We start from the raw sequence: 27,112 nt of genomic DNA on the forward strand, positions 1-27,112 counted from the left end.
CGTTGGAAGACCCAGCCTTGACCCATCTTCAATACTCTAACTGAGGGAAGGAGGTTGTTCCCCAAAATCTCGCAATACATGGCCCCGGTCATCCTCTCCTTAATACAGTGCAGTCGCCCTGTCCCATGTGCAGAAAAACACCCCCAAAGCATGATGCTACCACCCCCATGCTTCACAGTAGGGATGGTGTTCTTGGGATGGTACTCATCATTCTTCTTCCTCCAAACACGTTTAGTGAAATTATGACCCAAAAGTTCTATTTTGGTCGCATCTGACCACATGACTTTCTCCCATGACTCCTCTGGATCATCCAAATGGTCATTGGCAAACTTATTTTACCAAAATTTTAACAAATTTCCCCGTAGCCCTTTCCAGCCTTGTGGAGGTGTACAATTTTGTCTCTAGTGTCTTTGGACAGCTCTTTGGTCTTGGCCATGTTAGTAGTTGGATTCTTACTGATTGTATGGGGTGTACAGGTGTCTTTATGCAGCTAACGACCTCAAACAGGTGCATCTAATTTAGGATAATAAATGTAGTGGAGGTGGACATTTTAAAGGCAGACTAACAGGTCTTTGAGGGTCAGAATTCTAGCTGATAGACAGGTGTTCAAATACTTATTTGCAGCTGTATCATACAAAGAAATAGTTTAAAAATCATATATTGTGATTTCTGGATTTTTTTTTTTAGATTATGTCTCTCACAGTGGACATGCACCTACGATGACAATTTCAGACCCCTCCATGATTTCTAAGTGGGGGAACTTGCAAAATAGAAGGGTGTTCAAATACTTATTTTCCTCACTGTACATGCTACATTAAAAAAAATAATAATGAGAAATGTGGCCATTACACAGATGGCTGAAGAGGGTATAGCAAGACTGTGTGTTGACTGTGTTTTTGGGTACTTCCATATAACTTGCTTTATTTCTGCTGAATAAAGTATTTTTATTTGACCACACAACCCTTTACTTTTACTTGGTATTTTATCTTTATTATAATTTTTGTTTTTATTGATAATTGGCCATGACACTATCACAAATCTTGTACTATTCGGTGCTGCAGTGCCTTTGTGTCTATTGTCTTACGTCCTATGATGTTTTTGCACTAAATGTCACACACATGCACTTTATGTCGAGTCATATTTATTTTATTGTGATTTTGTGTTACATTTTTTGTTAATTAATATTGTCTTATCCAGCACATTATTGACTTGAGTTAAACACCGTTCAAAAACAAAGCATAAATCAGTTCTGTGTTTCAGAATAAATATAAAACAACACATTAATTCGTCAACAAAACAATAAAACCAACACTACTAACTATCTTTTCACATAATTATTTAACCACATATAACTTATTTAATAACTATATGTTTGTTCTCAATGTGGTTTCTACATTCTGATTTTAGAAGTCTTTCTTTAATTGCTGCACTGTGGATTCACTGATTTAATGTATTTAACATGACAAATGATGTGGAGGAAAAAACATATTACAGAAAAAAAGACGAAATGCTCTTATTTATTGATTTTAGCCCCAATACAAATGCAATGGACGTTGTGTTAAGTGTTGAGGTCACAAATTCACGCGCGCATGCGCATTATCACCCGCCGAGAAACCACTTTTCTGGAGTGTGTGAACGCGCAAATTGAACAACGTTGTCTGCGGACCGTTTGTTTTTACACGGGTCTAACAGCAATTCCTTTGCTGCATTTTACAAAAAATGGAGAAGAAGCGTAAACAATAAGCTGGACGTTAACATTGTAAGAAAGCGATTGACCTGCAAACCACTTGTAAGTAAAATTTTATTTACGATTGGTTTGTGCACGCGGAAACACGCAGCGGATTTATTTGTGCACGCAGATAAAGTCTAAAAAAAAAACAGTGCTCAAATTGAGTCAAGTCTTATGGGGGGGTTCCCTAGTTGTTGTGTAATTCATATATTTTTTACTAAAATAATCTTGGGGACCCTCCTAAGTCTATTTTTTTACTTGTTTTACGGGTCCCAAATGCCTTATGGCGGGGTCCCGGATCCCCCCGGCACCCCCTCAATTCGAGCACTGATTAAAACCCACATTTTTAAGGAACACACCGCCTGGAGGAACATTTAGTCAAAGCTGGATTGCATTTGAAAGAAAAGTTTGAATCGGTTGCATCTGTTGCTCTAGAACAGAGGGGCATTTTTTCCCCTTGAAGAGCCAAAAATAAAATTTAAATCCAACTTGATTGAGGGCCATAAATCTTGCATTGTACCAAACTTTGTATTAAAATGAAACTCAAAACAGCATTGATTTAAAAGCAACTAGAATAAAGCAGGGGCAGAGACATTTTATTCTGTTAAATACACATTGGACTATTTAATATTCTTTATATCCAAATATGTTCTGGGCATCAAATTATGTTCCTCCTGTGTTTTTTTTTTTTTTTTTTTTTTTTTTTCCCAAAACATTATTTTTCTGCAGTGCTGTTGAAATAATCTCTTTTTCATTTATCTGGATTTCAGTGTAAAGAAAAAAAACCCTCTGTTGTCTGTTTTGCAGTGTGGTGCTATGTCTGTGTTTTGAGCACAATTGACAGTGTTTATCTTCACTTCACTGTAAATCTAATAAAGCAAATGTTACACACTGATGTGCAATTGGTGAACATTATGTAAATTAGACTATTTACTTTGTTCTTAGGATGACCAAAAAAACCTTTGTTGTTAAGAAATCTTTCTTCTTCTTCTTTTGACTGCTCCCATTAGGGGTCACCACAGCGGATCAGTTGTCTCCATACCCCCCTGTCCTCTACATCTGTCTCTTTCACACCAACTACCTGCATGTTTTCCCTCACCGCATCCATAAACCTCCTCCTTGGCCTCCCTCTTTTCCTCCTTCCTGGTGGCTCCACCCTCAGCATTCTTTTACCGATATACCCCATGTCCCTCCTCTGCACATGTCCAAACCATCTCAATCGAGCATCTCTCGCTTTGTCCCCAAAAACGTCCTACATGCGCTGTCCCTCTAATAAACAAATTTCTAATCCCGCCCATCCTAGTCACTACCATTAAAAATCTAAACATCTTCAGCTTTGCTACCTCCAGCACCGCCTCCTGTCTTTTACTCAATGCCACTGTCTCTAAACCATACAACATCGCAGGTCTCACCACAGTCCTATAAACTTTCCCTTTCACTCTTGCAGATATCCTTCTATCACAGATCAATCCTGCCACTTTTCTCCACCCACTCCACCTAGCCTGCACTTATTTCTTCACGTCTCTAACACACTCTCCATTACTTTGCACCGTTAGTCCCATGTACCTGAACTCCTCCACCTTTTCTACCTTTTCTCCCTGCAATCGCACCACTCCACTGCCCTCCCTCTCATTCACACACATGTACTTTGTCTTACTCCTTAAAACATTCTTTCTTCTTTTCTCCAGCGTGTACCTTCACCTCTCCAGGCTCTTCTCAACCTGCTCCCTAGTCTCAACAAAACCACAATATCATCTGCAAACATCATAGTCTATGGAGACTCCTGTCTGACCTCGTCCGTCAACCTGTCCATCACCACTGCAAACAGGAAAGGTTTAAGAGCCGATCCTTGATGCAGTCCACCCTCAAGCTTAAACCAGTCTCTCGTTCCTACTGCACACTTCACTGCTGTCACACTGTCCTCATACATGTCCTGCACCGCCCTCACATACTTCTGCCACACCAGATGTCCTTATACCACAACTCCTCTCTCAGCACCCTGTTGTACGCTTTCTCTAAATCCACAAATACACAATGCAATTCCTTCTGACCCTCTCTATACTTCTCTGTCAACAATCTCAAAGCAAATAATGCGTCTGTGGTGCTTTTCCTCTGCATGAAACCGTACTGTTGCTCACAGATAGTCACCTCTTCTCGCAGCCTGGCTTCCACTACTCTTTCCCATAACTTCATGGTGTGACTGATTTAACATTATTCCCCTGTAGTTACTGCAGGTGTGCACATCTCTCTTATTGTTAAAGATCGGTACCAGCACAGTCTTTCTTTATTCCTCAGGCATTCTCTCACCTTCCAAAATCTTGTTAAACAATCTGGTTAAAAACTCCCCTGCCATCTCTCCTAAACATCTCCATGCTTATACTGGTATGACATCTGGTCCAACCGACTTTTCACTCTTCATCCTCTTAATCGCTGCTCTCACGTCCTTCTTACTAATCCATTCCACTTCCTGCTTCACCATCTCCACACCATCCCAACCTTCTCTCTCTCTCATTTTCCTCATTCATCATTTGTTATAAAAAACTTTCCTTAATACAAATAGTATTTTTTTTAAACAAGCTCTATAACATTATGTTGATTTACACAAGCCTTGTGAACCCTGATCGTGATAGTTGTTGCAAAAGGATAAATAAATCCTTTTTTATATTGAATATATACTGTGAGGAAATGGTTAATTTGTACTTTTTTTTTTGTACAGTTCAGCTTCAGCCACAGGAAATGTTTGGGAAAATGTCGGGTCCAAAAAACTCCAGAAGAGGTAAGTGATTTGTGTGATCTAATTAATAATAAAGAAGGGTAAGATAAAAATGTGTGTGTCTGTGTGTGGGTGTGTGTGTCTGTCTGTGTGTGTGTCTGTCTGTGTGTGTGTCTGTCTGTGTGTGTGTCTGTCTGTGTGTGTGTCTGTCTAGATAGATAGATAGATAGATAGATAGATAGATAGATAGATAGATAGATAGATAGATAGATAGATATTATATGTATTGCTGTTGTATAACAATATAAAATGAACATGGAGCAATAAGTCTCAAATCATTTTTGATCATTTATTAATTTGTAATTATTTAAAGGTAAATGTTGAATATATTGATTAGTTAATAAAAGATTCTGCAGAATTTCAAGGCCATATTTTATTGTAAGCAAATTTGCAATATATAGAAATTTCTTCTAATTTCTAATTTCTTCTTTTAAATGTGTTCAGAAGACACTGGTGGATTTGCTATAAAATTACACATAACATGTTGCAAAATCTTGAGAAGCATTTAAAAAAAAAAACTTTAATATTAACACGAATACTTTTTTTAATGATATAATTTGTAATGAAGCTTGCTTTATTACATTCAAATTTAAAATGGAAGCAATTTCACAAAAAATTTTTAATACCTTTGGTATGCATTCCCATCGCATTACGGTTTTTGAGTCACCAATTGATACATTTTTCATCTTAGCAACAGAAGGGAAGAAGACATGATTTGCTTTCCATTTATTACAAGCACAATTACAGCAAGGAAATGCTCCCATTAATGCGATTTGAATGATGCTGGAGGCTTTTCAAATTCCTCTGCTCCTCCATTAGCCGTTGTTTTTGACTGATTAACATACATGTACCATTTATTTGTCATCAGTACTTTTTAATATGTAATTACAGCAGAGCATGTATCTTTGAGTAGGACAGCAATGAAGAGAAAAGGTTCACACAAGTAAGTAACTTGTTAAGTTACACATTATATTAAATGGCACATTAGAATTGATATGCTAGTGGCTATAGCAATGACCTGTTATTTTCTGTTTAAACAGGCATAAGCACAAGCATCGTGTGGGGATAAGCAGGTCAATAAATCCACCTGTACAGAACATTGTTGGCTGCAGGGTAAAGCACAAGTGGAAGGAGGATTGTTTTAGTCCAACATCACATTGGACTGGGACAGTGCTAGAGCAAGTTCCAGTAAACCCTTCCCTCTACCTCATCAAGTATGATGGCTTTGACTGTGTTTATGGTCTGGAGATTCTCAGAGATGAGAGGATTAAAGATCTTGAGATCGTGCCTGGAAAAATTAGTACGTATTTTGAAAGGAACATGAAAGCTCATGCATTCAGGTCATCATGTAATTGTTTTGCAGTGGTAGAATATAGAATAGCCTTTATTTGTCACATATACATTACAGCACAGTGAAATTAGATTATCTACTAGATTAGTAGATACAAGTACATATAGAATTTCAGGCCTAATATTGCCCCTGAAATGGGGAAATGTCTGATATATCACTACAACATACAAAAGAGATGGAGCTTATAATTGCTATGAACTAAAATGGAGTTCAGCATTTTGAAAGCAGTAAATATATCCACAATATCTTTAAAATTGGCTAGGCCTAATGTAAAACACGATGTATCTCACAACCTTGATTAGTGACTTGTATAAACATTATATTATTCTGTACTCTAGATCCATATCGAATAAGTGATGCTCGCCTAGCAGAAACAATGTTGGGTCAAACAGTGGAGCACCAATTTCAGGCAGAAGATGGATCAAAGAATGGCTGGAAAGGGTTGGTGCTTGCCAGAGCTCCCATCATGCCCACATGGTTTTTCATTACTTATGAGAAGGACCCTGTTCTTTACTTGTACCAACTTCTTGAGGATTATAAAGAAGGTGACCTTCAGATACTCCAAGACACAGGTGAATAAGTTGGCACTCATGTAAATGAGTCATTTGTGGTGTAATATATACTTAGCAAAGATTACTTTGAATTTGAAGTCAACAAATTAATGTTGTTTTTAAAAATAGTTGCACATTCATTTTAAGCAGGTGAAAATTTGTCAAGTCAAGTTTATTTCTAAAGCACTTTTCACAACAGACATTGTCTCAAAGCAGTTTTACAGAATTGAACAGTTAAGGTGAACGATGTGTATTTATCCCTGATGAGCAGCCATGGTGACTGTGGCAAGGAAAAACTCCCTTAGATGATATGAGGAAGAAACCTTGAGAGGAACCAGACTCAAAAGGGGAACCCATCCTTATTTGGGTGAGATCAAGAGTGTGATTATAGTCTTTAAATAAAACAGAACACTGAAGTGTGAGAACTAACATGAGCACTGGATTGTAAGATTGTAAGTAATGCCCTTTCTGCAGTCCTATACGGTCATTTGAGGTTATGGAACCAGGAGCTACTGAGCAACTCATAAAATAGCTCAACATTTGCGATCATCACAGATCCAACACCAGCTTCTTCATGCCAGAGCCTTTAAACACTCAATGAGGTCCAATGTCCAAACTCTACATGAAGTGGGATCTATTTGGCGCTGGTACGTCTCTAGATAGTTCGAGATGTTTGCGGGGTCGGCATCTACTTCTTTAAAGGTCCACAATCTTCATCAGGTGGAAAGTGACCGGGGTTGGCGCAACCTCAGGATGCCTCGGGATGGTTAGAGAAAGAGAAGCAGTGGAAAGGAATTAGCGTAGCTGCTGTTCATGATATTAACAAGCACAAGTTGATAATGTGCATGTGATCAGATGTTCTGGAGCACAAGGTTATGATATATGCTGTGTATTATGTGTAGGACTCGCTAAAAAGATGTCTTTAACCTGCACTTAAACTGGGGGAGTGTCTGAGCTCCGAACACCGTCAGGAAGACTACTCTAAAGTTTAGGAGCTAAATGTGAGAATGTTCTCCCACCTTTAGTGAACTTTCTAGGGACTACTAGAAGTCCAGAGTTTTGGGATCTTAAGGAGTGTGACCAAATGTAGTGTGGTAGAAGACTGGATAGACATGGAATCTGAACCATTTGAGGCTTTGTAAGTAAGTAGCAGTAGTTTGTAGTTGATTCAAAACTTAACAGGTAGCCAGTGTAGGGATGATTAGTTTGTTATATGGGTTATATGATCATATTTTCTCGACCTTGTGAGAATTCTGGCTGCTGCATTCTGAACTAACTGTAGCTATAGTCTATTATGGAGGTCATGAACGCATGGACGAGCTTCTCTGCATCAGATATAGACATGTTTCTTAGCTTAGCAATGTTTCTAAGGTGGAAGAAGGCTGTTTTTGTAATATGGTTGATTTTTAAAAGACAAGTTACTGTCTAAAATAACTCCCAGGTCTTTTACTGTTGAACTAGTAATTACAGTACATCCTTCTGAATGCAGGTTGAAATGCTGGAGTTTCTGTGTACTGGTTTATGGACCGATAAGCAAAATCTCTGTCTTATCAGAATTTAATAATAAAAAGTTATGAGTCATCCAATCTTTTAATTCTTTGACACACTCAGTTATCCGAGCCAATTGAGCTGTATTGTCTGGTTTCGATGAGATATATAGTTGGGTATCATCAGCATAACAGTGGAAGCTGATCCCATGCCTTTTAATAATATTTCCCAAGGGAAGCATGTATATTGTGAAAAGCAGGGGTCCTAGAACTGAACCTTGTGACACCCCATAATTTAGTTGCATTAAACTGGATAGCTCCTCCATTTGAATCTTCAAAATAGTAATGATCAGACAGGTAGGATTTAAACCAGCTTAATGTCTGTCCCTGAATGCCGATGTAATTTTGTAAGCGATCTTGGAGAAGATCATGATCTATAGTGTTGAATGCTAAGATCTAGCAGAACTAACAGAGAGATTTGTTCTGAAGCTAAAAACAGGTCATTAGTGATTTCAACTAGAGTGGTTTCTGTGCTATGTTGGGGCATAAAACCTGACTGAAACTCTTCAAAGATATTGTTCTCTTGTAAGTAGGAACATAACTGGGCAGACACAATCTTTTCTACATAAATGGGAAATTTGAAATGGGTCTTTAATTTGATAGTGTGTTTGGATCGAAATTAGGTTTCTAAATGACGGGCTTAGCTAACTTGATTTGTTTAGGGACGTGACCTAAAGATAGTGAGGAGCTAAAAATATCAAGAAGAGGCTCACCAGCTGTATGTAACACTTCTTTCAGTAGTTTAGTTAGAATGGAATCTAACAGACATGTTAATTTGGCTTTGGTAATAACATCATACAGCTCCTCTTGTCCTATACGTGTAAAGCAGTGTAGTTGTGGAGTTTTAGGCACGATTTAAACAGGAGACGCTGTCAGAGGTTGGACCTCCACAATTGTTTTTTTTTTTTTAAATACACTACTAAACTGTGATGGAATACATTTTTTAGATACCTGATTTGTTGATAATTCAGCTACTGTACGGAAAAGGAACCTGGGATTGTTTTTGTTGTTTTCTATGAGTTTGCTCAGGTGCTCAGCTCTAGCTACAAAGCATTTGTCTACAAAGGGAGCAATTGCTCATGTAGTTTGTAAAAACTGTGTTTCAAGGGGGAACCTGGCATTAACTCACTTGAAACATATGTCTTTAAAAACTATGAAACATAACTAAATCATTAAAACATTTGGCAGTCTTCTAAAATTAATTCTTATTATTATTATTATTATCACAAAACTCAGAGCTTAACCTTTCAGTTATTTCTTAAATTTTTTGCTCCTGGTGGATGTGTTGTGGTCACATTATTGGCAGGCCGTGGTGTCCCCCCTGGATCAATCCACCTCTTAATGCCATCATTATGATGCAACAGATATAGAAACCATCAGAATTCTACAGATATGCACTATAACAGAGCTTTACATCACAGACGGGAATCTCATAACCCCGAGAATAAATACTATTACTGAATGTTTTCCATGCATTTTTGTGCAGTTTTTCTGTGCATTACTGTTTTCCTGGGGATTTTAAATGAAGGCAAATTGTGTGTTTTTGTACAAATTCTATGAAAAAAAGCAAACGTACAAATGGTTCATGAAAAAGCTTAACAGCTGTTATGAACTGTTCTGGCCAAACCTATATATGCAACTGGGAGCGTTGTCTGGTTTCTCACCTGTTGTCCAGTTAAGAGTACACAAAGAACCTGGTCTTGCAGGGGTGCTAGTTTCTAGAGTTATATGGTGGTTCCACTCAGGGCCATGCTGCCTACGATCTTTTGCAACTCACTGGATGTGTTATGGCTTCGTTTTATTTTTGAGTAAGTCAGTAAGATAAGAAATTGCCCCACTTCCTAATGCATTGCTATTGCAATTGTTTCTAAAGAAGTCATGTGGAAGTGTGCTTAAACAAAGGTTCAAATTTCAATGGTTACATCTTTATGGCAGAATGTATCAGGCTCTGTTAGTTTTTCAATGTAGTGTGTACTTTTGAGGGTGTAACGGTACACCTATTCGTATGTACATGCGGAACATAGTTCAAATCTGAGTTTCCTCAGGACCATATTAAGTGGTGGACTGCATGTTTGTTTGGTCTACGTCTCACACTTTGAGTGCATTTTTATTCATTCATTCATTTATTTATTTTTTCCTATATTGTTATTAAAGTTAAAAAGATATGCAACAATGGGAGGGGTATAAAAAAAAAAAAATAAAAAAAAAGAAACCACAGTTAGCGCAGTGCACTGTGTATGCCCACACCATACGGGAAATAAGATTTGTTTTGCGCATGAATGAAATCGCAATAGAAACGTTAGGAAGCGACTAACGCTAGCACTGTGGATGTTTTTTTATTTATTTTTTTTTGCATTTTATGTCCAGCTTAAAGAATTGATCTTAAAAGGAGGTTTTCCAAAATTTCCAAAATTCCCCACGGTGCACATATCCAGCGATTAAAACCGTCCGTGTGAAAACATAGCAAAAGTTAGGTTTGGTGTACTGATGATTTACGGAATTCAAAACACTATCTTTACTTTAAAATATTTACAAGAATATTTTGTCTTCGTGCTCTATGTTAAGTATGGCTTTACTAATAATAAACATACATTTGCAAAATAAAGCAGTGAAGCCCAGGCAAAGCATTATAACCTTTGGTCATGGCTTACAGAGTTTAGGAGGGTTAAAGTATTACAAAAATTTCTTACATTTCTTACAATGTTTGTCCTTTTACTTTTAAACCTGCAAAAATTGAGGGATTAGAAAATCATTTCATTAAACCTCTTGCTTCATTTAATATCCTGTGTACTCCAAGTATTTATGTTTCAGTTTTAAATGTTCCTATTTTACAGACGACTCCACTAAAGTGAAAGAGACTGGTGAAGCTTTTGACAGTCTTGTTGGAAGGCAAGTGGATTATGAGAATGAGAATGGCGCACAGAGAACTGGCACAGTTATTCATCAGGTTCAGGCTAAGCCATCCGTCTACTTTATTAAGTTTGATGATGACTACCATATCTATGTTTATGACATGGTTTGAGTTGACATTTGTCACTATGATGCATCAACTTTTTTTAATGCGGTTTCTGTAAATATGTTGCATATGGCTGCTTTTCGGTTCATTTATATTTCGGCTATCTAAAATAAATGCCTTTTGGGAGATGGACATTTAACTCATGTTGTTATTGTAATAATTATTTGTGATATTGACTGGTGTCTCCTTGCTTCCTTGTGAGTATGCAGCAAATTGAAACTTGACTGGTGGTAATTGTTTATTTTGTTAGTTTTTTATTTGCTTATAGATGTTGCTTCGTTTAGTCTTTTTTGCACTTGTACATTATATTGTGGCATTAAGTACTGAATTGTTCTCTATTAAAGGAACAAAATCTTTAATATTAACTGGGCCTCTTTGTGCTATATTTATATTGTGATCTATTATTCTGAATGTTATAAAATAACGTATGAACTAAAAAAATAATTTTTATCAAAAATAATTAAATTACATGGCTCCAAATCGCTTCTGGAAGCAACTTTAGCACATGAACTGCAACTTTAGCTTCTCACAAGCCTAAGATCATTGTCTGCAAATGTCAACTAGAGTGGTGTAATGCTTAAAACTCCATATTATTGTCAGTAGTTTTGGAATGGGATATTTATAAAGCTCAAATAGGTGCACAAAGTTTAAACTTTTATTCCTAATTGAAACGTATGCAGGTAAAGCAAATTTTAAATGTTTGCAAATATAAGTGCAGCCTTAAATACACACACCCTCTAGCGCACAAAGTAATATTATTTGTATTGGTGTAAACATTTCGCAAATAAGGGGAATTTTTGTTTGCCAAATGAGCATTGTTATTCCGCTTATATGCAGAAATGTACAATCCAGTGTGTACACAATTATATGGCTTATTGACATTTTGTGCTTGCATGTCAAGGTAATTTCCATTAAATCTTCAATTGCAACCGCAAATATTAAAAACTAGATGCTGTATTATTTACTCCTGCTTATTTACTTCAGTATCATTAATACTGAATACCTATAAACTATTCATCATTCATGTATTATGGCAGTAGTTGATGCCTGATTAAATGCTGAACACTAAGAACAAGAACATAACAGGCTACATACATACATACATAAAACAAAGATAAACAGTATAAAAAATTACATCAAATTATTAATGTTGAAGTACACTATCTTCTACTGATTTGTTTTCTTTATTAAACGTGCAAGTGATTATTTTACCTAAATTGAACACTGTGCAATTTTGGTGTTCTTCATGGAAACCTTAAAGGAAACTAAACAAAGACATCTGGAGAGCAAAAAGTGGCATAATAATTGGAAGAAAATGTTTACATACACCTAAGCTGAAGATATAAATTTTTTTCTACAGACTATTTATGTAAGCAATGTTTATTTGACAGTAAGTTTGCACAACAAAACTTTAGTAAGGGGATCATTTTGGTCTCTATTAAAAACATACCCCATTACTATCAGATAACTATATACTGGTACAAAATTTTTATATGTAATACTAGGCTTTGTTTTTATGCCTAAAAATGATTACACGTGTTTTCAACAAATATAATTTACCTATTTTTGTTCATAGTCATATTTGAGTAGTTTGAACTGGTGAAGTCTGTTAATAAACTTTGCAGGGACTATAAGCAGTATAAGCAAAGGCTGTTTTAATTATTGTATTTCTGTAGTAATTTTTTCCCCTTTTTTTTAAATCATGGCCCATTTTTTCAATTCAGAATCCAAGTATATGGTTGAAAGTCAAATTCCTTGGTGTGATGCATGTGCTGAACAACTCTGCTTTCATAGTTTTTACAGGGGAGGAGTTTGGTGTAAAAGGCAGAACAGAGCAGGCACTCAGTAGCACACTGAGGCCTTTAGGGTATCTTACAGCAAAATTAGGGTTTACATTGAGACTTGCAGATACATAGTCATGTCAAGTATCCTTAATACAAGCACCAAGTTGGTCAAGTTAATAGAAGTTTCCATGGATTAATTGCTGATTTGCAGTGAAGATTATGCTAGTAAAGAGAGCAGCAGAACATACAACACATGATTAGTAAGTACATCATGCAAATGCCTTGGATTTTTGAGTTTATTCTATACATAAAATATCTAGACGTTATATTTATAGCATGTGTAAATTGATAATGTGAATAATGTCCTATAAGCCCTAAAGATTTGAATTAAAATGTTCCTTAAGGTTTTGAAATCGAACAATTATTATTCCTGTTGGAAAAAAGACAGAAACCACCAAGGATCTTTAGCTTGTAATACATTTTAAGTCCTTATATATTATATATAATATATTCTAATTTAAACCATTTTCATAGAGAATGTAAATTACGACTCCCTTATATAATTGTCCAGCTATGTTTTATAATAGATTTTAAAATATGTATTGTTATTATTATAGTATGTGTGGTTATATATAAAAATTTTTGAATGAAAAAGAAGATTTTTTTGAGAAAATACTGACTACTCCTAACCACTCCAGAAAGTGAAGTCTTTAAACATAGCTAGAAATATGTGGATGGCCAATATGTATAAATCTGCATGTTGCTCTTACAACTGCTTCTTTATTAGCAGTGTAGTATGTGATTTAGAACATATTCATTTTTAATCACCGCATTATCTGTGTAAAGCTGCTTTGAGACAATGTTCATTGTTAAAAGCGCTATACAAATAAAAATGAATTGAAAATTGAATTTACATGAATGGGCTGGTTATGTTGGTACTGAATACTGAAATCTTCATAGTCAGTCATCCTAAGATCACTCATTGCTCAAATTTATCTAGTACCTAATATTTACTGTTTTAGTTTTTAAGCATGAAGTACACTTAAAAATATTAAAATGGTATTTTTTTTAGAACATGGCAGGAAAATATGTCATCCATATAATCTATGAATACACAGTAAAAGAAAAATAATCATATAAATAGTCATAGTTAATTATAGCTTCATGTAAACTGTTAAACTTTGTTGTTCTATTTTTCCTTGATACTGATATAGATGGATTTGGTTATTATGGATGAATGCTCTTGGTGATGTGGAAAGACAAAATCAACATGAAGAACGACTGAGACATGAAGATGCTTAAAGCCAGTCAAAAATCTCTTAAAATTTTAAGAAATTTGCAAAATGAGAAATAACTCACTGATATGAGTAAAAGTAAACATTTTAACTACTCCAGGCTATAATAACTCTTAAAATAGCCTGGTTAAAAAAAAAACCGTAGCTATGCTAAGGAGATGGTTTGTAGCCATGATGGCCCGTACAAAACTTCTGATTATTTTTGCTTTTTGCGTTGCACTATTCCTATATAACCGAGACTGCAGAACTCACAGAAATCAGAATCAACAAATTTTACTCAAAAACACCATGGATTATATAAAATATCAAGCATTACTGCAAGAACATGAGGAGCAATATCATCACTATACTGCAAGCCTAAGAAAGCAGATTATGCATTTAAAAAATGTTCTCATAGAGAAAAGACATCTACAGTCTGTGCAGCAGGCTGCTATAATGCATCCAAAGGAGCTGGAGGAAAAACACAAAAGTAACTCGGAACTGAAGATGTTTCTTTACCAGCAAATGCATCGTATGAAAAGTAATGTGAGTCTGAATTTACCAAACGAATATGCTGTGGTTCCGTTTGAGTGCTTTACACTTCACAGCGTCTATCAGCTTAAAACCGGGCTCACAAAGCATCCTGCTCGGAAAAACCTTCGGCAGGATATAGCTGGGGCATTAGAAGCAGCTCTGCATATTCTTAATGGTCCAAAAGATAAGGATGACCCTCAAAATCGTAGGATGTATTCTCCACGGGATTTCTTTGAGGGTGAGATTAACTATAATTTCTACCTTTAATTCATTTTTTCAGATGCTTTGATCTTATAAGGGTTGCAAGTAAAGTAGAATATATTCCAAGCTTATAAAGCTTTTTGTGAGGTAAATTTAAGTTAATTTGAAGTGCAAATAAAAGAACAACAATTAGGATGAGTCATTGCTTTTACACAAATTAAAAGATTAAAAAAAATCTGTTTTGCACTTTACCTTTTTCTGAAAGTAACATTATTGACTGCTTCTTTCACTGTTTATTTTCACTTTGTTTTGTTTTTTTTTATGTTGCACTACGCCAGGAATCTTTTATTCTGGGCAAGATAAAGGATCTCTATATGATCTCACATTTAGAGATAATATTTCTCAGGACTTCAGAAGGCTGGAGCTCTTTCGGCCATTTGCACCTCTGCAAAATGTGAAGGAAGAAGCAATCGACACCTCTAGGATGCTAATAAATATAATTGTGCCATTGGACACAAGGGTTGATACATTTCAACAGTTTATGAACAATTTTAGGTAGGATTCAACTGTACAATTCAGATCCCAATACATTTTGTTATGCTAAATTGAAATTCTACACAAAACGAATTATTGGGACATAGTAGAACGTTCTTAAAATGAAGTAAATACAACCTCAGATGACAACACATGATTTTTACAAAAATAAAGCCAAAATGGAGAAGCTGTGTGAGAAAATCTAGGTACAATCTTCCCATGAGTGGATGGCCCAGGACATTCACCCCAAGGTCAAAGCAATGCTTAGTAAAATTGTAAAAATAAAAAAAAAAGTTATATCTTAGAGAGTACAGGCCTCAGTAAGCATGTTAAATGTAAAAGTTTAAGACAGCACAATTAGAAAAAGACTAAACAATGGTTATGGTTTGTTTGGAAAGGTTGCCAGGTGAAAGAATTTTCTCTTTCCAAAAAAGATAGCAGCATGGCTTAGCTTGCATTTAAACAAAATGATGAGACCAAAGTGAAGATGTTTGGCAATAATGCACAAAGCCAAATTTGACAAAAACCAAACACAGAATATTATCACATACACCTCATACCAACTGTCAACACTGTGCGATGGAGTGATGATTTGGGCTTGATTTGCAGCCACATGATCTGGGCAACATTCATTGAGTCAACAATGAACTCCCGTCATTGAATGAGAGGCTGTCTGTCTGATAGCTAAAGATTGGCTGGTGTTGGGTCATGCAACAGGATAATGATTATATTTACACCATCAAATCTTCTACGGAATGGATGTAAAAGAAAAGATTCAAGGTGATTCAATGGACCAGTCAGTCCAGAAGACCTTATTAAAATGCTGTGGTGGGACCTTAAATTAGCTTGTGACATTAACAAATAAAAAAAAAAAGTCTAAAAAGTTGTTCTACAAGCTACTATACTTAGCTTTTTACATATGGCTTACCCATTTTGGCTTTATTATTTTTTTTAAATAAATACAGTGGAATCTCGGTGTACCCACTGCTCGTGTTCCCATATGCTTATATACACATGTTAATTTCTTCTATAAGAATTAATGTAAAAGCATTTATATCCGTTCCCAGACCTCAGGTGATTGCTTATTTCAAAAAAATAATGTTATGCCTAATTTAACACAAATATACTTGTAACAAAGTATAAACAAAAAAAAAAATACATTTAAACATAAAGAAATTAACTTTTTGTTCTTTATGATTGTACTTTCTATTGAACTAGACATGTTATAGTGCAGACAAAGATCTCATATGTGTACACCAGGTTCATGCTTTTCTACAATTTCTTTCTGTATTTCAATGGTTATTCTTTTTACAACACTTATTGGCACCCATGATGCTTAATTTATAGTAAAAAAAAAAAAAGAAAAAAACAGACATAAAGCACAATATGCACACAAGAGAAAGCTGAGAATGTACTCAAAACAAAGTGTATGAAGCGACAGAGCATGAAGTGTGGGGAAGGAGGTGACGTGAAAAGCAGAATGTGTGACTGGAACCAAACGTGTCAAAAGAAATGCTTGTCTTCCCATTACTCCTTTAAAGATTTTTACTAATAGAACCACTTGTACACCGATATTCTCTTACTACAAGGCACACGTACACTGGGGTTCAACTGTAATTACGTTTTGTAAAATATCATGTGGTGCTGTTTATCTGAGGTTGTATTTGTTTATGATAAATATTTATCATGTCCTGATTCATAAAAATCATAGAATGCAAAGAGGGTGTACTTTCTTTTTGCCTCGACTGGATAATTTCCATTCTTTCCATTCCTTACAGGGAGATTTGCGTTAAAGATGAAAAAATCCATCTTACTGTAGTAAACTTTGGAAAAGAGAAGATAAATGAAGTAAGAAGAATTATAGAAATTGCTGCAAGGTATCATGGGACTTTTGATCTGTGTATATAAATGTATAAATGTGTGTAAATAATAATTAAGGAGGTTAGGATATTTAATTATATATGTTAAACAGGAGAATGAGATCAAGGAACTTTACTCTAATCCACTTAAATGAGAAGTTTTCCAGAGGAAGAGCTTTGAACATAGGAGCTCGAGCCTGGAAGAAAAGCAATGTCCTCCTCTTCTTCTGTGATGTCTATGTTCGCTTTACCTCTGATTTCCTAAACTCGTGCCGCATCAACTCCCAACCTGGTAGGAGCACTTTTTCCATTTCGTTTTTTTTTTTTTTTTTTTTTTTTTTTTTGTCTTTTATATTTTTCATTGCTGTATTTATGTGTATGTGAAAGTAGGGTAAGATGAGCCATTTTTACTTATCTGATCCTCAATATAAGGGAAAATAAGGCAGAAGTACTATGAATGATCTACAATGAACAATGGAAAATCTAACTAAATTTGTGGAAGTTTCCTATCAATTTAAAGTGTCAGAAAGCATATTCTGTATGACAAAATGTTCTAAAGAGATGGCTTCTTATTTTTTTTTTTAAAAAAGGGTTCCTGTGGCTCAATTTGCCCCAGATTAGGGTTAAATTGATCTAAGTTGCACAGTCTGGGGGGTTAGGGTTAGTAAGCATTCTAACTGAACATTTATAGAATCCATTTAGAATTTTAAAGTTAATTTACCTAAAACTACTTTAAAAACTAATTTAGCTTATCAATAAAAATTACATTATGAATTAATTAATTTATTTATCCATTATTGTATAATTACAATTAAATGCATGTATTTAATTAAAGCTAACTTAAACATAATCCAAACAAATTAAGTTTAAAAAAATTTATATATTAATTTTTTTGCATTTCTAAAACAATGTGTAAATGTCAACCTTCACAAAAACAGACTAAACAAGGAATTTGCTGCATAAAATTAATAACTAACTTATAATAAACATTTGAGACTAAGTCTAAAACTAAATAAAGAACTGCTGCCTAAATTAACATTTTCATGACATATATTGAATGGCAAAACCAGTACTTTTTCACTTTTTGAAACTTGTAAGCAAACAACAACTACAGATTGAAGTCAAATGTAAATGATTATTCAACATTCCATTCATCAAGGTTACAGTGAAATGTAAATTGTTGCTCCCTGTTAGCAGTTCCTCCAAATGTTTGAGTTTGAGGTAGTTTCTTCAGCACATCACTCTGTGGGAAAATCCCCTCATCATTTTCCTTAATTGTAAAAGTGATATTCTGATTATCAGTCGGCCCCAGGATTTTCTTTATGAACTTAACATTTACTTCATTGCCCTCAAGGCTCTCAACCAAGACAAAGCAATGGTAGCTCTTGATTTTAGTATAAAATCTTGCTCTAAGAAAGTCACCAGCTGACAAATCTGAGATGACTGGTTTACTTCTATCATACTCAAATATTTCATCAAATGGGATGGAAAGATAATCTCTTCAAACAAGACCCACACCAGGTTTGTACTGTTGGATGTTCTTTTGGGTAGGGCTAGGATTGTAGTAGGAGACAGATATTCAAGTTTCATGGTCTCCAACTCTTTCCCACTTGTTGAAGGTTAATGCAGCTTAGCAAAGGTGGAGGTTGAAGGCATCTCAGCATTGGTGGCGTTTAAAGGCAGCTCAGCAAAGGTGGAGGTTAAAGGCAGCTCAGCAAAGGTGGAGGTTAAAGGCAGCTCAGCAGAGGTGGAGGCTAAAAGCAGCTCAACAAATTTGGAGTTTAAAGGCATGTGTGCTGACTCAATTTAACCCTGAGCATTTGGCTCACTTTGCGCCATAGTAACAGTTTTTGAAAAATCTAGCTAGCTTATCGTTTCAGGCTAATATTTAGCTAAATGATTTGCATGGATTTGAACACTGGTAACTCATCAACATGCATCATAAATATTTTTAGACCTTGATATGCTTGTTTTGATGTAGCAGCTATTACAGCTTACATGCTAAAATTTTACTTTGACAAGCTAAAAACAGTTTTTAAATTAAATTGATGCTTACAACTTTTCCCATGTGCTTTTCCTTTTGGCAGAAATGATAGATAGGTCCAAAATGTATGGCCATATGACAATACAAATATATGGTTGCCTAGACACAGGGGGTTCAACTTACCCATTAAGCTCATCTTACCCCACTCTCCCCTGTCCTGTAACTTTGATTCTGTCATGACTGATATGTTTGGTGGTAGCGGTAATGTTTTTTTTTTTTTATCTTTTAGGTAAAAGAGTCTATTACCCCATACCATTTAGCTTGTACAACCCAGATGTAATTTATGGAGACCATATACCAACGTTTGATAAACAGCAGGTAAGCAAAAACATAAAAATAACACCTCCTTTTCAGCCTGCTTGAGCACTTACGGCATTGCCGCCTCCTTCACAGAGGAACCGCTTCCTTGCAACCTGCTACACAGAAATGGCGTCCATCTTTCAAACATGTATAAGGAGGCCAGAAACCTCCAATCAGTGCCAGATTGTCCTCGAGGCTTGCCCTGATTACACTCCAGCGTTTTTCCCTGTTTAATTAACTCTCTGTCACCGACCTGTTTCCGTCTAACTATTCTGTTCAACGGCTTCCCGACCGCACCTGTTTTCCCGACTCTCCCCTCAGCATTACGGATCTTGGCTTTGCTTTGCTCGCGCTCCGGTTCTCGGCTCGGCTCTACTCACGTTCAATGCGCTCCGGTTCATTGAATCGGCTCAGAATCGTCTCTCCTCGTGCTCTGCATGCTCCCATTTCTAGCGCGGCTCTTCCCACTCCCAGCACCTTCACGGCATCCACCTTAAATCCTAAACCCTAATAGCTGACAGAACAATCTGGCCAATGATTTTCGGGCAACCCAGACTCCTGCCGCTCTTTTATCATGCAGTGCGATTTGATTTTCAGTATGATTCTCAATTCAATGTGGAGCGCTCCAAGGTGGCCTACGTCATTTCCCTCATGCCAGGTCGAGCCCTAAGGTGGGCCACTGTGCAGTGGGAAAGCCATTCGGCTAACTGCACCTCATTCGCCGCACGGCCTTTTCTGCCGGACTCCAAAAGGCAAATGCTCAGGGGTCCATGCAAAATGCTCAAATCCATGCAAATCATTTAGCTAAATATTAGCCTAAAACGATAAGCAAGCTAGATTTTTCGAAAACTGTTACTATGGGGCAAAGTGAGCCAAATGCTCAGGGGTAAATTAAGTCAGCACACATGCATTTAAACTCCAAATGCCGGCCTTTCACACGGCCGAACTCCGAAAGATTTTCGGCTTATCTACGCGACGCAAAGATGCCGCCCGCTTCCTGATCTCGGCCACACAGGGGCATCGCTCTGTGAGTTCGCGGCTGACTTACAGACCCAGGCCATTGACAGCGGATGGGCTCACACGGCACTTTATGATACTTTACTCCAGGGCCTCTTCTCTGCCGTTAAGGACGAAGTCGACGCTCGTGATCTGGATTCTCTGATCTCTCCTTGGCTACATGCATCGATCGGTGCATAAGAGAGCGCCACCGGGAGCGTCGTTACCCCGCTCAGGCTCTCGATCCCAACTGTCCTTCCTCTACATGCTTTGGGTCCCAGCACCCACTCTCTCCGCCTGACCCCCACTGAGAAGGAGAGACGTTGGTCGCTGGGTCTATGCCTCTACTGCGGAGGTAAAAGGCACATGTTCGCATCCCATGGATGGGAGCACCCACAAGCCCCTCTTACCCCGCTCCCTCCAAACCCACCATCTTGGTCCACCTTCAGGCCATGGAAGCATGGAATTGGCTGCCTTCGTCGACTCGGGGGCAGACGCCGAGTTCATCAGCCTCAAGCTTGCCAAGCAACTTCAAGAAGCTCTGCTAATCAGAGCCCTGGACGGCAGCCTTTTAGACCAGGCCACTCACCCCACCAAGCCTCTACTTACGTCAGTGGGGGGAACGACATCAGGAGTCGCTTTCCTTCCTGGTCATCTCCTCGCCCCAAGCCCCCATCATGCTCGGGTTCCCTTGGCTGCAGAAACAAAACCCATGGGTGTGCATTGCTTTGGCCACTGCCCCGCCTTCCCCCCGCCCAAACCGCTGCCGGTTGTCACTCTCAAGCACTCTGATTTAGCATCGGTTCCTGAAACCTATCATGACTTTGCGCCCCACCAACACTTTGACTTTACCATTAAGCTGCTTCCCGGAATCAGTCCCCATGAGGACTGCTTCCCGGAATCAGTCCCCATGGGGTGATGGAGGGAGCACCCACAAGCCCCTCTTCACATCCAGATGGCCAATTTCTATCACCGCTTCGTCAAGGGTTATAGTTCGGTGGCGGCACCACTTCACCACCTGATGTCCTCCCTCTGCTCGTTCCTCCTCAGCCTCGGCCCCGAGGCTGAGGAGGCGTTTCTCGAGCTTAAGTGGCGATTCACAGAGGCACTCATCCTCATCTTTCCCGACCCAGCGGGGCAATTCTTAGTCGATGCCTCCGACGTAGGGCTAGGGGCAGTGCTCTCCCAGGTCTGCCTCGAGGATAACCCCCTACATCCTTGTGCCTTTTTCTTCTGGCGCCTTAGCTCCTCGGAACGTAACTACCCGGTGGGCAAAACGGAGCTTCTTGCTGTCAAACTGGCCTTGGAGGAATGGCTCTGCTTGCGTTTAATGCGCTCCAGGTTCAGGCTCGGCTCTGCTTGCGCTCAACGCGTTCCGGTTCCTGGCTCGGCTCTGCTCGCATTCAACACGCTCCGGTTCCCGGCTCGGCTCTGTTCGCGCTTAACACACTCCGACTTCCAGCTCGGCATCCTCACGCTCTGTTCGCTTCAGCTCACTGAATCGGCTCAGAATCGGTACTAGCATAACTATGGTTGTGCTAATTATTTGTCAGAAAGCCAAAGATGCTATAGTATAGAAATTCTAGTTACATAAGAATTCAAATTTAAGCAAAGAAATTAACATAAAAATGCAATTTATTAAAGACAGCTTTCTTAAAAATAAAGATATATAGAGTTTAGAATAAATAGAGTACATGACTCTAAACTGACATTAAAGTTCAAATATGCAAATGCTTATATGCAAATGAATAAGTCAAAGTACCATTTTGCTAGCCAATGTTTCTCCAAAAACAGTTGGGAAGCCCTGTGAAATGGCAATAAGCTTGCCTTGTATTTGTTACTAACCGGATGATTGAGTGGACCTTGTATTGAACTACACCCTGTTGCTTTTTCAGGTTGTACAAAGTTTATATCATTTTCTATGTGTGTAAATAACATACCCTCTGTACAACTTTGCTTGGTTTGTATAATCAACACTGTTTTGCCAGTCATTGATTGTATTTCTATTATTATCTGGATGTGGGTAATGTTTTATCAGCACCAATCTACCAAGGCCTCGGTGAGAACAATGCATGGAAAAATAATGTATAGCAATGGAAATTATTGCAATTACTTTGCTATAAGCCTGTTTGTGAACGTTTGCTAGAAAGTGTCCAGTTGGTTTTTATTTACTGGTGGTTATCATTTATTCAGAAAACCACACCTAAATAGAATTTTTCTTTCCTCATACAAATGTATTTTCTTTACAAATATATGATGAGTGTAGAATTGTATTACTTCTGCATCTGTTTTGTGCACTATTGTTTTTTCAACAGGTAATCAATAAAAGCACTGGATTCTGGAGAGATCTTGGCTTTGGAATAACATGTCAGTACTTGTCTGATTTTACCAACATAGGTAATCATATTTAACACAAAATTTCTAAATGCTTAAAAAAATTTTTTTTATTTTTTTTACAAATATTCTTTTAGAATCTTTATGAAATGTCCCAGGCATTAACCAGGTACAAGTGCCAATGTAATTTGTTAATTACTCTGGAACACATAATCATGACCCATTTGTCATTGGCATTATTAAAAAAAGAAAGTAAGATCATACAAATTTTAATTAAAATTTTGGTTGCATTTTAAACTGTTCGTGAAATCAAAAGAATTGTCTTTAATATCACGTGTGAAAGAATATATTATGACACATTCTAATATCCTCCTTTACACCATTTCTTCCTATCCACAGGAGGTTTTGAAGTAAACATCAAATCTTTGGGGAAAGAGGATTTGTACTTGTACAGAAAATACCTGCACAGCAATCTAATGGTAGTGCGTGCACCTTCACGAGATCTCTTTTATATGTGGCATCAGATAGTGTGTGCAGAAAATGTATCCACAGAATCATTTAATGAGTGCATACAGACTAGAGCCATGAATGAAGCCTCTCATAGTCAGTTAGGACAACTGTATTTTCAACAACAAATTGAAAATTTTTTACACAAATACAATCGAACAGAAACCCCCTAATAGAGAGGAAGACATTAAACATTCATGCACATAATGCTATAAACACTTTAATTAGTCTTGTTTGTTATTTATTTGTATAAAGCTTAAGAAAATGTATGTAACTAGTTCAGGTATCCCAGACACAAATCCATAATGACACGCATTTGCTTTCTTTTTTAAAAATCCTTCCACTCTTCTCCACCCACTCCACCCTGCCTGCACTCTTTTCTTCACTTTTCTAACACACTCTCCATTACTTTGCACTGTTGGCCCCGGGTACCTGAACTCCTCCACCTATCCACCTCTTTTCCCTGCAACTGCACCACTCCACTGCCCTCCCTCTTAATCACACACATGTACTCTGTCCTACTCCTACTGACTTTCATTCCCCTTCTCTCCAGCATGTACCTCCACCTCTTCAGCATGTACCTCCACCTCTCCAGGCTCTTCTTAACCTGCTCCCTACTCTCACCACAAATAACAATATCATTCGCAAACATCATAGTTGTAGGGTCTGGCTAGTGTCTTTTAGATTGCATGTCCCAGGTATTCCTTTTAACCTTTAACATTTTACAGTTGACTCAAAGGACAGTTTACACCTCTATTGGGTAAGCAAACAGGGTAATCCCTGACCCCTCTAGCTGACTTCAAAGCAGCATTCAAATAATAACGCAAGCCAGTCTCTATACCTGACCCAGTACACAGTGTACACACACACACACCACAATGGAAGACACAAAGCCAGATAACCCCCCTTGACTTCACTGGTTGACTACACAGGGACCCTTAAACCATAAAACGATCCACTCTCGAAAATCAGCCACACACACACACACACACACACACACACACACACACACACACACACACACACACACATACCACACCACAAGGGAGCATTCTTTTTTTTATTAATAATAAATACAGTGTTTCGAATTCCATGACATATACATATCTTGTATGTATTTTCTCCTTTAAATAATCCTAGTGTTTAACTCTGTCTCAACAATAGTTACACTACTAAAGGTTAATTAATGTATCTTTGCTTTAATGCTGTCTTTTCTTTTCATGCTGAATACCAAAACGATCTCAAAATTATCTGTTCTTTATTTTCCAAACAAGGGTGCATTTTATATGCCAGAATATAACATTGTATTTACACAAGTTATACCTTAAAGGTTTATGTCCTGGTATATTCATGTACCTTTGCTTTAATGCTGTCTTTTCTTTTCATGCTTATTTTCGAAATTATCTCAAAATGATCTGTTCTTTATTTTCCAAACAAGGGTGCATTTTACATGATCATGAAATAAAACTTTATCAGTTCTCCAAAGCAAGTATAAACCGGTAATCCCCCACAAACATACGAACAAAGGAAGTTTTTCCCTCCGAAAAGTTCATGCCTTTCCACCAAAGATGGGTGTGGCTCGGGGACCTTTAAAATGTCCTGAACCCCACCAATCGTGGCTCAGAATATCTTCTCCGAGATGGGACTCAAACCCTTTGAGGCAGATCTTCCGGCAAGCTTTACCTTCACTAACTTCTCCTACACTGATCTTCAGGAGAACCTGGAGGAACTTCTAACCTCCTCCTAATGGACTCTTCAAGAATTTCCTTTGTCTATTGCATCCAGACTCTTGTGCAACAAAGCTAATGCAAGTAACCGTTTACCAACCAGTTTAAATGCGTGATTAAGCTTGAGCCCCTTAATTTTAAGGTGAATTTGAATTTCTTGATGATTTTTGTTTAGGTTGTGGTTATTTTGAAGTTAAGCTTGCCATTCCTTTTCTTTCTTTCTTTCTCTATTTTTTTTCCTTCTCTTCTTCCTTTTACCTATTCTTAATTTTTTTTCTTTCTTTTCTTTTTTATTTGTTTTGTATTTACCGTTATTTATATTTTTTTTGTATGTTTGTGTAGTTGGTTCTATGTTGTGTTTGTCTCATTCATTAAACGCCATATTTTTCATAAGTGATTGTCATAGGGTGCCGCTCACATTTCAAAGTCCCTGCAATATTTTGATCTTATGTACATGCTCTATTATTTGTACGGTATAAAGTAAAGAGACGTTGCGTCTTTCTTGGCCAGGGAGATACCCCTTTTATAGAATTAATAAAAGATTATACTGGTTGTTCGGCGGACGAACAGATCAAACCATTATAACGTTAATTTCATTACCGTTAATTCAACAACTTAATTTAAATATTTATGAGTATTTATAACCCGTTATAATTACTCATAAATATTTCCTTTTTTGCAAGCTAAATTCGCTACATAATCTATGGGACTCCTGTCTGACCTCGTCCATTTACCTGTCTATCACCACTGCAAACAGGAAAGGGCTCAGAGCCGATCCTTGATCCTTGATCTCTCTTTTTCCTTGTTCATCAGCTGCTCAAAATACTCCCTCTACCTCCTCAACACACTCCCCTCACTAGTTAACACATTTCCATCTCTATCCTTTATTGCTCTCACTTGCAGCACATCCTTTCCAGCAGAAAATAGAATGTGATAAGGAATGTGTTCATGAAGGAATGCATTCATTAAAACTTTATTATAATTAGTAAAATAAATGTATTTTCTTAATAGTGCATACAGTTTAATAGTTTCTTATAGTTCTTCTTTTTCCTAGGAACATCACTGGTTTATTTGCCTAATCTCAGAGCCTTCTTCTTTTTTTTCATCTTTCAGCTTCTCCCTTTAGGGGTCGCCACAGCGGATCATCCTTCTCCATACCCCCCTGTCCTCTACATCTGCCTCTTTCAACCCAACCACCTGCATGTCTTCCTTTACCACATCCATAAACCTCCTCCTTAGTCTTCCTCTTTTCCTCCTTCCTGGGGGCTCCATCCTCAGCATTCCTCTACCGATATACCCCATGTCCCTCCTCTGAACATGTCCAAACCATCTCAATCTCGCCTCCCTCGCTTTGTCTCCAAAACGTCCTACATGCACTGTTCCTTTAATAAACTTGTTTCTAATCCTGTCCATCCTTGTCACTCCCAACGAAAACCTCAACATCTTCAGCTCTGCTACCTCCAGCATCTCTTGTCTTTTACTCAATGCCAATGTCTCTAAACCATACAACATCGCAGGTCTTACCACAGTCCTATACACTTTCTCTTTTACTCTTGCAGAATCTCAGAGCCTAATTTATATATATTTATAGAACTGCTACTAAAATGTAGTCAAAGGAGAAGCTGAGTTAGACAGCCCTTGCATATAATGTATAATTATTGCATTTTTAAGATGACACTCAGGCATCTTTAAATAAAGCCTTATAGAAACTGTACCATGTAATCTCATGCCTATGTGACACAAATCCCACCTCTCTACGTGTCAACTGTCTCTGCATGGTTGCTGTTGCTTATTCAGTGCTATTCACTTTTATTTTGACACGGTATCGAACTTCCTGTTTATGTCCCCACATCCTGTATTTGGGTGGACCTGTTTCCTGTACAAGCTCATTACTGAGTGCATTTAGATAACTGATCCAGTGTTAAAATGAACACCATAATGTGTTAGACTCACACAACAGTCCTGATCTGTTTTAATTCTCGCCTAGTGTTTCGTTTAAACATAACCATTTTCTTATTTTTGAATTTGTTGTTACGGTTTCCTTTTAATCA

The 27,112-nt window shown here is 37.4% G+C and overlaps 2 protein-coding genes across 5 annotated transcripts; both read left to right on the forward strand.

Annotated features, from left to right (window-relative positions):
- Positions 1-1,583: 1,583 nt before the first annotated feature.
- On the forward strand, positions 1,584-11,332 carry spinb (spindlin b). 4 transcript variants are annotated; one of them, XM_083554611.1, is made up of 6 exons: positions 1,584-1,789; positions 3,418-4,505; positions 5,394-5,445; positions 5,543-5,802; positions 6,192-6,425; positions 10,786-11,332. In XM_083554611.1, exons 2-6 carry the CDS (start codon positions 4,319-4,321, stop codon positions 10,971-10,973), a joined length of 921 nt encoding a protein of 306 aa, XP_083410737.1. In that variant the 5' UTR covers positions 1,584-1,789; positions 3,418-4,318; the 3' UTR covers positions 10,974-11,332. The 4 variants fall into 4 exon arrangements, with proteins under 4 accessions (XP_083410737.1, XP_083410738.1, XP_083410735.1 ...); XM_083554612.1 differs by having other exon boundaries at positions 4,446-4,509; positions 5,397-5,445; XM_083554609.1 differs by having other exon boundaries at positions 4,446-4,505.
- Positions 11,333-12,601: 1,269 nt separating this feature from the next.
- On the forward strand, positions 12,602-25,293 carry csgalnact1b (chondroitin sulfate N-acetylgalactosaminyltransferase 1b). The gene is made up of 8 exons (XM_083553444.1): positions 12,602-13,011; positions 13,966-14,797; positions 15,099-15,315; positions 17,073-17,171; positions 17,267-17,445; positions 19,427-19,515; positions 22,809-22,890; positions 23,227-25,293. Exons 2-8 carry the CDS (start codon positions 14,194-14,196, stop codon positions 23,505-23,507), a joined length of 1,551 nt encoding a protein of 516 aa, XP_083409570.1. The 5' UTR covers positions 12,602-13,011; positions 13,966-14,193; the 3' UTR covers positions 23,508-25,293.
- The last annotated feature ends 1,819 nt before the right edge of the window (positions 25,294-27,112 follow it).

This window comes from Silurus aristotelis (assembly GCF_946808225.1).
Source record: "Silurus aristotelis genome assembly, chromosome: 11".
In the NCBI taxonomy this organism is placed as follows: Eukaryota; Metazoa; Chordata; class Actinopteri; order Siluriformes; family Siluridae; genus Silurus; species Silurus aristotelis.